Genomic DNA, 14,094 nt, shown 5'->3' on the forward strand with positions numbered 1-14,094 from the left:
CCTATTGCGGTATAAAAGTAAAACCAACAACAACAAAGTTAGCATTTGTTTCGATGTATTCAACTACCAAAACGATCTGAGATAGATTCACGTTTCACTATATTAATTTAAAATATTATTTCACTTAAGCTTAAGACGCTGCGCGTCTGATGTGTATCCATTCAATATATATTCAACCTACATGTAACAATATTCTGGATATTTCCATTAAGTTTTACTCATATAACATGCTTAGGCGCAGAGATACTTCTGAAAAAGCACCAATCAAAAAATAAAACGTAGCACTTGTGCGATCCAAATGACTGAGCAATGTTTGATTAGGATGAAAACATTTCTTAAACTGTTTCTCACACGAACGTTTGTCAAAAATACTGGTCTTTACACGGCAGAGCGTCTACTATTGTCAGTATATTATAGTGAAAATTGGCGTAGACGAGTGGCATATAAATCTACTATGCTAAATTTGGACTAAGTACGTCTATTTTCCTATTTTTCTATTATAAAAAGGTACCCATAAAAAAAAACCTTAACAGAATAATAATTTTATCGTGAAAATATATTAGATAGTAATGTGCAAGCTACAGGTAATATATCGGGTTTATGCTTGATGATTTACGGTCAATCATATAAGAGTGGATTGTTTTGGCTTTTCAGTGATTTTTTAACCTTCGTAAAAGCTTAAAAAAATATTTATCACGTGCACATTATTAATACTAAGGTTTTGGTCATACACAAAGTTGTGCGATGTGTTTAGACTTCAGATTTGCCCAATAAAATGTTTTAGCTTATTTTAGTTTTAAAGTCAACATCTTAAACAGGCAGCAGAGCGGATCGATAAATAAAAAAGATAAATTCGCTTTAAAGCAAATTTTATATACTGATCGTGCAGTTCACCTTTAATTATTAGTAAGTTAGCGGATTGATTTTGTACTCGTTTTACATATGACTATGATTTCTCTAAATATTTGCCCACACGAACATTTGTTGTAATTTATTGGGGTATTGAAACTATAGCATTTTTCGGAAGTTATTTCAATTTCTTAGAGAATTTTGCACTTGTGAAGTTTCATCAAGAACATGTGTTACTTAACTTTTCAATCCTAATTTTTGCGATTTAGAGAATCAGAAAAGTTGTGAGTAAAAGAATTTTTTTAAAATCGTACGCTGGTCAATTTTATATCTACTGCACACGGCATACAGCCCTTGTAATTGGTTTAAAAGGCCAATGAACTAAGCATATCCTTGGGGTACGCATAGGAATAAAAAATCAATAGCACGTGAGACGGCCGACAATTTATCGTATTGTTGTATTACTTTTCTGCTGTAAGTACACAACATACAAATTCTTATGTCATTTTTACCTTTGCTTGTGTTGCCGAAAGATAAATATTAACGTAACGGAAGTTTCTTAGATGCTTGCATGCCAATTAGAAAACTATAGACGCAAGTTTTGTGTAAAATTTAATCTGTAATCTGCACCATCTTCAAAATTCTTGGCAACATTTTCCTATTCATTAAATAATTATTTATTTTAACATTTCTTTTCTATCTATTTTTCCCTAAACATTCACTTTTTTTAATATGAATAACAATCAATTTTACATAATATTAGTAACAACTTGCTTTTATTTGTTTACGTTATTATACTAAGTTTTTTAATCAAATACTTGCGAAAATGTTCATAAGACAACTAAAAAATAATTTCCGACTTTAAGTATTTAAGTACTTTTACAGTCAATTTTTCATCCATACGGTAAAAAATTGTTTTACGTTTTGAAGCACTTAACAAATCAAAAATAGTTCGATACGAACATGTCGTAAAACACTGAAAATGATATTCTTTAGATTTTCATAGAACTCAATATTTAGTATCTTTAGTATCTCTAGATTTTCATAGAACTCAATATTTACTAACTCAATTTTTACCACGCGACTCATTATAAATGCGTTAATTATGTGTAATTCAAGGAAAAAGTAAACTCGTGTCTCATCTTGTGAAAAGCTTTTTGTTGCGAAGTTAAAAAAATTTTGCTTTAGGATGTGTCAGGTGAGTTGGTGACAATTGTTAAGTGTCGGAACCTGTCCATTATGTTTCCTGTTCTTCTAACGCGCCTTATATAAACGAACTATCTCGAAACAGCGAAAACATCTCAGATTGTTATGCTATCTCCAGTATGTTCAGTGGTTCTCAGTGCGTACTCCGCATTGCACACACGATACTATGAACTGTGCTCAATTTCCATTCGGATGTTTTGAAAATTTATTTATTTGATATATGAAATGCTCTATTGGGCATTGTGTAAAATTTGTCCTTTCTATGACTCTTTTGAACGATTTAAGAAAGAAAAATTTAAAATCGACATAATCTTTGTTTTCCTACCTTAGACTAATTGTGGTATAAAGATGTACTAAGTTTTTGCGAATGTACGCAAAAAACTTAGGATAGACCCACCGTTTATTATACTTATCGATTCAGAATCACTTTGCCTTGTTTTCTTGTTTGAGATATTTTACAGAAATTTGATGCACTCACATGACCACTCTCCATATAACACTTTTGCCGACACTGTGGAATATTTAGTTCTTAATTTTATTTGGAAGAAATGTGCCACTGAAAATCAAAGGTGTGTAATGAGTGCTAAAAGATGCACTTTTGATGAACTTTTATATTTTGTATTCAATTCTCCCTCTTTTTGAATAGCTATGCAATTTTATTCCTTTAGCATAGGAAAATTTTGAAAAAATATATAAACGGGCTAGAAATCCTTTACTATATGATAATTGAGCTACAAGGTTTCTATAACCTACGGAGCAAAAAAAGGCAAACTAAATAATTTAATAATTTATAATACGTGTAAATAAATGCATCTTTTTCATCAACAAGAGCTAAATAATCTGTTACAACTTATTGCCGAAAGAACAATGTTGGATAGTCCTTGTCTCTAAAGATATTTTTTCATTAACGCCAACGAAACATCAATTTATTCTTATTAATTTTCATTTGTTACAACTTATCTTAAAATTCATTTAAATGTAATCTTTCTCATGGGTACCGCAGCATATCCATTACGTGAGTGCGCTTATAAAATCGTTTAAATATTAACATTTTACGTTATGTTTCAAAATCATTATTTTAGACAAAGGGAGAGAAAAAAAGTGTTAATGTTAATGTTTAATTCCTAATAAATGTTATGCTAAATTATAAAAAAGATAATGAAATAATAAGAACTTCAAACTAAAAAACTAAAAAAAGCACAGACGAGCCAAACGAAATGGTATTACATTGTAGGCAAAATAGTAATACAATACTTAAACAATGATTTTGAATTTCTTACAAAACGGATAGAAACAGGTTAAGAAAGAATACAGGAAACAAACTACTAAAACTTCTTAAACATCTTTAAATACTAAAAGTATGTCCTTTTGTGCTTATCGTTTTCGCATTTTTAGCGCGATAATTAATTATAATATTATATTTAAAAATACTTTATTGTCTTTGTAGTAGTTGCGGCTTTCGAAAAATAAAATTTTTTTATGAATAAAATGTTAACACACTTGTCTGATTGCCACGTACAAATAAAAATGGCGGCATGTCACGGCTTAAACTTTCTAACCAGGCCATATATAAAGGGGCCGTCACAATATTCTTGCGCGGCATTGGTAATGTCATCACAACCAAATCAGATTTCGTCGACTGTTCCAAAAGATATTCGCGCAAACGTAAATAACGATTTGTCTTATCCTGCACTGCCATCAAATCGTCCTCGCTAATCATACCTGCGAAAGATAAGAATAAGAAAAGGTAACGCCTAAAGTGGTATTTTTAATAATCGCTATGTCAATTGTTCTTTTACTTTATTTTCACCTGTTTATTTTATCTTTCGTATGAACGGATTATACCCCTTTTTCGGAACTGAAGTGATGATGTTAATGTCAAATTCCATGTTTCTGCACTAATATAAGTGTGCTAAGTAAGCTAGATGCCTAAACTGTTTTTAATTTTATTGGAAAGAACAGCTGTGGGAACCTAGGGAGACTAGGTTTGGTTTTGCATTTTACTTCAAATCAAATCAAGATGTGGTTACTACGAATATGTGTATGCACTGTCTAAGGTTTTTAAGCTACGTTTCGGTATCCAGCAATCACAATGACAAGTAGGGATTGAGCTTAAGTTTGTTACTTGCTTACCTTCATCACCTAGAATTTTTGTAGCATTAGCCGATTCATTTTCCTTTTCGCTTACAGTAAATTCTTTCATTAGTTCATTAAAAAATTGTGTGGAAGATTCCTGCGGTTTCTTGGTTATATCTGGAATCAATTGCAAATCCGAATAGTCAATACGAAATTTTGATAGCAAACTGGCCATTGAGCGTTGCTCAAACTCTAATTCCGCTTTTTTATTTGCCAACGCGTAAACACTAGAAGCAAGAAAAAAGAATTACTTAATTAAACGGGGAGATTTAAGTTTCCTTTACAATTATTTTACACTATCTAATTGATTTTTAACTTTATTCGCGAATCGCACACCGATGCGGTCGGTACAGTCTTATAATTTGCGATGTACTTTTTAAACTGCAGGCGCAAAAGCTCTTTAGTTTGTTCATTTTTTGTGTATTTATTTACACATCAAACTCAGCTAAAATAAATCAACAGCCGAATTCATTTGGCTCTTAGATGTAAGTCCTATGTTAATTATTTTATAAAAACTAATACAAAGCATATAAAGAAAAGTGAAGAAAAAAAAAACAATTAATGTACAGATAAATAAGAAACAAAAAGGAAAAAAAAGGGGAAAAAATATGTACATATCTAGCACAGAAGCATACCCACAACCGGTACAGATCCAAGTTGCGAATGAAGCACTAAGCCATTGCAACCATGCAAAGCTTGCCAACCGATAACAGTAAACAACTTAAGACAGTGTTTTGATGGATTTTAACGGATATCGCATAGATTCCTACAAACAACTCTAAACGGATTAAATAGCTGATAATTATAATTACATTGACTAAACCTAATGAAAATAAACTGCCTAGAGAAGCGATTAGGTAATGTAAGCGAATCTGTAGTACCATTTATTAATTTAATTTGAATGAACTATTAAGAATAAATCTACGTTTCTCAAGTGAGGGTAGGGGTAACAGAAGCAACCTATTTTCACGAGGAGGCAGAGAGACAAGCGAGTCCCTATGCCAATTCCTAGAGGCAAATAGCAAGAATTACTTTTCAGCGGATTCAATTGAATCTACATAATATCTATGAGGAGAAAACCACACAACAGAGGCGTACTCAAATTGATCTAATTAAGCATATTTATATATATAGCCTATTTGTAATGAAAGGGCACTTAACCTCTTTGGGTCACCTCTCCGCCTATCGCGGACCTAGTTTTATTTAAGGAGAGCTCTCTGCAAATTAAAATATAATCGTCGGTCGAATAGAACCTCTAAATCGACGAACGAACCAGCGTTTTTCAACTTGTGTGAATCAATGAAATACTCAGGGTTAAATGAGTTCCTGAGCCGATAGCCTGTGTTGCTAGTGCTCAATGTCTTTTTTTTAGTCTAAGAATTCATTTCATTAGTCTAAAATTAAAATAATAATAATAATAATAATAAATGAGTTCCTCCTTGACAAAGAAATCTTCTTGCATTTTTTTAGATTTCATTTAATAAAATTTAATGAGCACCATGCAACCAAGTTATTTAAGTCAATTTGAAGCGGATACTATTGCGATTTCAAAGAGAAGAATAACATCGTCAACGTTCATTAAGATATGGCTGGATTAAATCAGCGCGGGGAGATCAATATTGTATAGATTAAGTAAAAGAGGCCTTAAATCGCTGCCTCGCGGGTCACCACACGTCGTGGGAAATTCATCCGAGGTGATGAAGTCGAACAGAAACTTGAATGACTTGTTATGCAGATAAAAGCTTATCCATTTCACTAAGTACAAAGGCATGTCAGAGTTTGAAGATCAATAAGTTATGGTTAACTAAGTCAACTGAAATCTTAATCACTGAAGCCAGTATATACGACATCAGTAGGAATTGATTTTTCTTTCAGAAAGCCATGCTGGAATAGAGAAATATAAGGTTTAATAGCAAAAGCTAAATCCTGAGTAACAATTCGCTCAAACAATTTATGTAAGATGCCCAACTTGGCAAGGGGTCTATAGTTTTCAAAGTGATGTTTATTTTAATATTTGAGAAGCAGGATAAGGAAACTACTTTTACAATTCAAAGGAAAAGCACCTGATTTCAAACACTCATTAAAAATCTTTGAAGTAAGATCACATTGCTCGTTAGAACATGATTTGAGAATATATGATATTTTTAAATCCTCAATCCATGTGAAACGTCGCTCTCTGAATTGACCAAATTAGGAATCGATACCGAGTTAGTGATCAGACGGAAATAGTTAACAATCAAATCGGAACCGCAAATTGCAAAATTTCTTCGGAGGTATTCAGCAAAGAGGTTTAAGGTTTTCATATCGCCAGAGGACTCGGAGCCATGGAGGATATGTCGAGATTTTTTTTTTTAAATTTGACAAACTTATAAGAATATTTAGGATTAAAAAACAGTGAGGATTTTATCAACGAAAGTTATCTGCAATAACATTGGTTGTTGAGCTAATTAAATCTGTGCCTTGCAGCAGAATAGGCAAAATAATCGCAAGTAGAATCACTTTTAAGAAATTTTTTGAAAAGTTTAATTTTCCCATTTTTGTAATATTTAATTGTCTTGTTAAACTTGCTTCGAGGGCGAAGTTGCTGAATCGGAACGGATATAGAAATAGTTAAATATAATATGCTGTAGAACGAAGACGGTAAGATTTCAATATTTTCAGCAGAAACCTCAAGCGTAATGTGTGAAAGATGAGATTTAAGCAGTAAAATATTGGTTTGGTTAATATAAAAATGTTTATTGGAGAAAGTTTGATTTCGCACGTTAGAGTAATTCAACGAACCATTATGCCTATGCCAATAAAAAGAAATGCAAATTGCTGGATGGTACGAATCCTCAGGTAAACTAAAAGGTACACGGCGATTTACAACTATCTCCGGGAAATCGGCAAAGCAAAAATCTAGCCATCTGCCATTACAGTTAGGAGTACGGTTGTATGGAAATAATTCATTAAAAAACACAATAGCTCTATCAGACGTTAAAATGAGGACCACACAGACAGAATTATCACTTTAACAGCAGGGATTTAGGAAAATGAAAATTACTGGACTTAAAGAAACATTTAGTTTTTTGAGGGTGGAAGAACTACCGAATTAGTATTATGGGGACGATACCGGGGAATGAATTGTTTTATTTAGCAAAATTTCCATGCTTTCAGTCGGAACTAACTCCTTAAAAGACGAGCCAGCTGTATGTTGAGATGGAGCTAATTTGAAAATGTTAACACGCTTGAAATTAAAGGACGGGGCTTTTGCAGCAAGATAACCTTTTATGTTATCCTCAGAGTTGTCAGATGTCAGTCTTCATGCGCATATTACCTTTCTGGGTTGCACTGCCGTCATTCCTGTTAGGAACGATAGGAATCACCGGTAGAGAATTTCGAGTTGGGGAGGAAACAGAGGGAAAGACATTATTTGCTTGTGAAGCTTGTGCGAGTTGTCCAGCATGGTGACCAGTGGATACATCCAAACAGCTAGGTGGAGACGAGGATTGATTGTTTTTGGGGGAGATATCCTTGCCACCATGGTGGCGAGCAACATGGATAAATATTTGAGGTTTAGGCTTGGATCGAGGTTAAATAGCGCACGCTATACTACAAGTTAGTCTTTTACAGGCTGGAAGAGAAAGTGAGTGCTGTAGGTAGCGGCACATCGAACATTGTTTCAGTTTTTTCAACCTTGCCGCACAATATCACGAGATTTTTGCTCAAATCAAAAAACCCATTCCTTGTCTCGATGAAAAGCTTATAAAAATTAATGTCCCGCTGTGTACAGTCGGGGCATGACGAACATAATCTTTTCAAAGAATCTAGGAATGCGTCTGCAGCAGGGACAGTAATACTTACTCACTTTGCATGACAATAACGCTCACAAACCCAACAAGTAATGAGTCGCTCAGAATCTGGGCCTGCTTTGGTTCGACATGATACAAATAAACACTCCATGTCGGGAAATAACAGACAAAATAGAGTTTGAGAAGAAAGAAAAACAGAGAAGCTTTTTTCAAAATGTTCCTCTAAAATGACAAGCAACCCTGGCACTATTAAAAACACAGTAAACAAAGAGCAAAATTGTAAACCCCGCAAACCAAAGCAGATATTTGAAAGCACCAATAAGCAAAAAACACGAAAGACTCTTTTTGACGAGCGTATTAAGTGCTGATCGCTGACCAACACACACAGAGAGCAAGGCGATAAAAATAAATTACAAGTAAAGTTCAATATATTTCAATAAGTTTAAGCACTATTACAATTGTTTAGGTTTTAAAACCGTATAAAGCAATAAAGTAGTAGCGCGCGCAGAGTTGCCAACTGGAACTTTTATTTCCCTGCCTATGCCTCCTTTTGAAAAAGCCGCTATATGAAAAAAAAAACAATTTTCAACATATTCCTGATAAAAATCAAGTAAGCTTTTATATGCCACATCCATGCCATTTATGTAAAAATTAACTTCCCTTAATTTAGTTTAGTTAGTGAAAATTAGTGTTCTAACAACGTAACAACTTTTTTTGTTTATTTTGCTATTTTTTATGGTTCACACCATAAAAGGTTATCATAAACAATAAGATCTTCTTTTTGATAGTTTATGATGAAAATTGGTTGACAATATCAATTTCAAGAGATTACTAGCAAAAATTTAAGTCTACATAGATCTATTATTTGGACCAAACGCCGTATAGGTGGTCACACAAAATCAAGGTGTACTTCTGGTATTTTATTACGAAAATAAAGAATTGTATTGGGTGAACTACTGTGATGTATTTAATAGCCGGCCTACCATAATGTAAAAACCATCGCGGGATTGACGTGGTTAGTATTGCGAAGGTCACTTGACTCAGTAGTGCTGTATTTCAATCTACGGAACTTGTACTTGGCTGCAATTCATTTATACTTGAATGAAATCCATTGAAGCAGTCTTTTATATACACATAAAGTAAAAAAAACACTGCGTTTTTATCTGAGTACAGATACCTTTTACAGAAATGTTTGCATCGGCGTAAAATCAGATGGATAAAACTTCAATCTACTTTGATGAACGAATTTAATACTTGCATACCTGTAAAAGTACATACCGTAATTTACAGGACTGCCACGTACGACGTGTACTTATTATGTATGGTAAGAGTAAAGTGAGACCACCGTCATCGTATAACCACCAAACATCAATTACTGCATGACTACGTTTACGTGTAAATTGCGTTAAATCATTTAATACATCCTTCGATAATTCAACACCGCCGGGTCCTTTATATAAAGCGGCTGGATCATCATGTTTATACTTCGATTTACGCAACGAATTTGTCTACGAATAAGAGGGTAATAAATAACAAAGCATATAAAAGCGCAATGAAATCATTGAGAATGCAATTATTGCAAGCCTACTTCAAGTCTACTAAGTTTCATGTGCTTTCCCTAAAATGAATATTTTTTAATGTCACATACTTTTCGATTTAAGTGCCAATAAGGAGAGGGGTTGTCGGCGGGACATATAATGATAGTTTATAATGTTGGATTACGAAGCAGCATCATTGACTCGTTGTTCTTAAGTCGAAATAGACGATTTGAATGTCTTCGAAGCATAGTTTCAACAAAACGGTAAAACATTTTGACGAAAAAAGCTTACTGAAAACAAAGTTCAAGCTGGGACACCATGAAGAATCTAATATTAATTCCTATATACATTCATTTCTGACTAACAAAGTCCTCGAAAGCAGTATCGCCATAATATTACAGAAAATATACGATATAAAAGTTTTCAGATTAATTTCGCAGAATGAAAAAAATTGATTTTTTAAAGAACAAATCCAACATAAATCTGCTAGGGAGGTTTGCGTTGCATATGGAAATTATTATACAGCCTAGAGACAAAGGCATGCATAAAAACTTACCAATTTAATCTTAATTAGTTGATATATTTATCCAATATTTATCCAATTAGCTGTACGTGAAATCCTTTAATTTTAAGATTTTTGACGATTTTATCGTATACCTAACCTTAATTGGTCTGTCCCTATTAATATATGAATTATCTTTCAGTTTTCTACCCAAAATTTTGAGAATTCCAACGTTCTCTTTGAATAAAGGACCACGCAGCACGACTATACGAAAACAAAAAAACGAATGTGAATGGTTATATTTAATCAAGATCTCATCAAAATATCACCGTGCCCTTGGATAAAAATGATAAGCTTAAATGCCAAGTCAGTTCTCTTTTTCATCGCTCAGAGCGATTGATGAACGTCGACTTTCCTTTTGTTGCCAAATAATCAGCAATATGACATCCGTTGAACAAAGCATCTGATCGAAGTCTCGAAATAAGCAATCAAGTCTTAAAACAAATGTAAGAAATACTGCACTCTAATCGATTTTCGAAACATTTCCAAGTTTATCACCTTTCAAAGTGAAAGCACAACTCGCTTGCGTACACGGAATCTTCAAAGTCTTGCCTGAAAGTTGATGACAAACATGTACGTGTGATATCTGTTCATTACTACCGCTGCCACGACAACTCGGCGTATGCAGCGGTCTGCCCATTTGTGCGCTAGTACAGCCAATCGCCGCGACTTTTGGTTCTTTAGTTGGTTTGTTCATCTTTAACACAACCCACCAGTACAGGTCTTTCCTATATAACATCACACTCTCTTTTCTCCTTCTCCATCTATAAACCTTCCTAAGTATTACTGTCCCTACGCATGTAGGGAAACCCTCCTAAGTTGTTGGCCTTTAGAAAAACGACATTTCAAGGATATTAGCTGTGCTCGTAAATATAAGTCAATAATGGCTCGGCTAAAAGTTCGTTATTAATTGCACAAATAAAAGAAATGAACGAAAATGTGAGTATAATGCGTTTGAAGTAAGAAATATATATATATATATATATATATATATATATATATATATATATATTTATATATATATATATAACTATAATAAGTTACCAATAGTTGTGGTGATTTCGGATCGGCAGGATCTGGTAAACCGGAAACATCCTTTACCTGTGTACCAATTACAAAGGACAAATCGCTAGTGCTAGAAGCTGTATAGATAAAAAATAAAATTTATAAAGTATTTGTTTTTTACGTAGATAAAAAAGTAAGAACATTTTTATTTCATTTTATTTGCAATTCGTCGGTTAACACGCAGACTAAATCACTAATGACAAACAGAGTAATTTTCCTATGCAAGATGATTTCATTTTATAGTGAAAGTGTAGTAAGAATTTGAACATGAAAAATGATCAGTCACCGTAAGTAATTTGAATTGTTTGAGCTTCGATAATGTTATTTGTCTTTGCAGAATAATTCAAAAGTGTCTACATCGTTTAAGGATATATTTTTAATTATATAAGAAGGTCTGATTACTCATTTCTATAGGTAATAGTACGCTTACAGCAAGAGCGATTTCATTGATTTTATCTGCGCGCAGGTAGAAAGTCATGTTTCGTCAAATGAAGTCAATGAAAAACCGCAATTTCAGTAAACTTAAAATTAAATTTTGTTTACGAGAAAAAAACAGAGTTTACCTTAACGTTTTCTTCTTGCTCAAAAAAAAAAAAAACGGTTTTAGAAAACCGTTGGTTATGAAATCCGACATCAGAGTGATATAAGAAGGATAAGTTAAGTATTTTAAATAGATAAAAAAAATCTTTTTTTCTATATTTACTTTCATTATTCATCTTGTATACGTAAAAACAAATATCTTAACAGTTTGAGTGCAATGCAAACGCCAGTAGTTTGAAGAGGAATGACTTGACGAGCTTGGTGAAACAATCTGATTGTAAACGCACTGTTATCCGTCTTTTTGGCTGAGTAGGCAAGAGTCTCGACTAGCAACTCAATGGCCGTGGATTCAAATCTCAAGTGCGGTATAGTGCCGAAAGCCTTCGATGCAAGTGCTTGAACACTTTAGTCTTAGAATTTATTCTCTGGGTAAATTTATAATAATAATAATAATAACAATAATAATAAACGCACTATTAGACAAACAACGAGCTCAGTAGGCATAGATTGCAGTCAAATTAAGAAGGCTGTCATGGAAACAAGTTCGACAAGGTATAGATTTTAAAAGACGCTTTAATAAAATTAAAATAGCAACCGTTTAATACGCAAAACTTTTATGTAATTCAATGTCATTGGTTGAACATACCATGATATAAAATAATGATAAGTGGGTGAGGGTAAAGACGAATTACATATATACATATATACGATGGCGTAGTTGCTGTGATCCTTCTTTTAAGACCATAACTTTCACATTATAGCCCATTTTGCAGTTTGTTGTTTGCTGTTTGCAACTTTATAATCTCAATGGACTAATTAACGTTTTCAATGCTCCACGCGGTGCTTTTATTGTAGTTTTAAAATAAATAATATGTGTTTTTCATACACAGTGCTAGTTTTGATTGTAAATAAAAATTAGAAATCTGGAAGAGCATACTTTTTGGCTAAGGGTTCAGCCTAAAAAAAGCTTTTTTCATATCTTTTTTGAGATAGAAGGAAAAATAATAGAGGTTATTAAGCATACACTTAAGTATTAAATGAATGAGTTTTAAAATATATTAAAAAATAGTAGCTTTACATCTGTTTTCGCTAGGGATTCGTCGTAATCAATATGTGTTGTATAATTTTAGATAATCGAGAAATATTTCAATTACGTATGGAGTTCCTCAAGGCAATAGTACAGGACCGCTCTTATTTAGAAGAATCCTCCTTTGAGCATGCAATTTTGAAGATTTCCAAACTTGTTACTTGTTCTATGTGTATGTTAAAGTCTACTCAATGGTTGGTTGAGTAAAATAAAAAATTCACATTCCACCATCTGCAACTTTAATGGTTAATCACTTTCCAATGGCTTGCGGAGACGTTTTGCCTATGTTGACTTAATCATATATCGTGAATTCTTTGTTAGTCAATATGGTATTTTCTAGTAATCAATTGTATTTTAATTTAATTAAACTATGAATCCAGCTATTTTGGCATTAAAATAGAACGTATTGTGTATTGTAACATTTATTTTAAACGTTTATAGCTAGGGGAATACGTGGGGTTTTGTAAAAGTATTACATGATTGGTAAGCATAATATTTGAAATTTTAATATTTGAATTTATATATGAATGTTTGAAAGTTCAATTTTTGACCAAGGCAATTTTTTAATGACAAATAATGTTTAACTTAAGTTGAAAGTAAGCTCCACATACTTATCTAGAAAAAGGTATTTTGAGGACATAATAAAAAATTTTGATGAAGGGAGTAGACAATGCAGGATTTGAGTCGAAAATAAGTGGTTATAGTTTTGAAACGTCTGGCAGACACGTTCTTTTATTATCATACATTTTTTATTATATCTTTCCATTAACATTCTATCTCCAAAGACAATCTAACTAGCCTTCAAAATTCAAACATTTTTTTTCATATCTCTCTTCTCGAAGATTAAGGGTTCGGATATACCTCTTTTGTGCCGGTTTTAGACTTTATGTGTAGCGAAATAATAAGAAAATTGCCAAAAAAAACGCAGAATTCCATTGCGGAGTTATTCTGCATCTGCATCTTAACCAACACTTCGTGTGTTCAGGATCAAGTTTATTCAATGATCGCTTCCACGAACCTACACTAACGTGCTTTTTGTTTATTTATTGCCTTTAAATCAGCATAAATGCTCTCAAGCGTATTAAAGAAGTTACAAGTAAGTAAGTAAAAAGGACGTTACGTTTGATCATTAATTAATAATACAATTTAAAAAATTTAAAAAAGTGCACAGTGGCTTCGCCCCTTAATTACTAAACATTTTTCGCGCCTTAATTTTTTGCTAAGATACAAACGGACGGTTAAAAGTTATTATTTTAAACAATCACATAAGTTGTCTTTTTAAAGTTTTGTGTAATTTTTAAAGAAAGTGATGCTACTCAC

General features: G+C 32.8%; 1 protein-coding gene across 4 annotated transcripts in view; it reads right to left on the bottom strand.

The window, feature by feature from the left end:
* Positions 1–1,609: 1,609 nt before the first annotated feature.
* The window catches only part of LOC119643699 (bumetanide-sensitive sodium-(potassium)-chloride cotransporter), a 53,579-nt gene continuing 41,094 nt past the window's right edge, over positions 1,610–14,094 (bottom strand). For 2 of the 4 annotated variants that reach the window (XM_038043110.1, XM_038043112.1), the window contains 4 exons: positions 11,127–11,224; positions 9,261–9,490; positions 4,189–4,418; positions 1,610–3,777 (listed from right to left, as the gene is read on the bottom strand). In XM_038043110.1, coding sequence (XP_037899038.1) covers positions 3,533–3,777; positions 4,189–4,418; positions 9,261–9,490; positions 11,127–11,224 — 803 coding nt within the window. In that variant the 3' untranslated portion in view covers positions 1,610–3,532. The remainder of the gene's footprint in view (positions 3,778–4,188; positions 4,419–9,260; positions 9,491–11,126; positions 11,225–14,094) is intronic. The other 2 variants (XM_038043113.1, XM_038043111.1) reach the window with 1 other exon arrangement.

The sequence above is a fragment of the Glossina fuscipes genome, unplaced genomic scaffold (genome assembly GCF_014805625.2).
Source record: "Glossina fuscipes isolate IAEA_lab_2018 unplaced genomic scaffold, Yale_Gfus_2 61535, whole genome shotgun sequence".
Taxonomy (NCBI): Eukaryota; Metazoa; Arthropoda; class Insecta; order Diptera; family Glossinidae; genus Glossina; species Glossina fuscipes.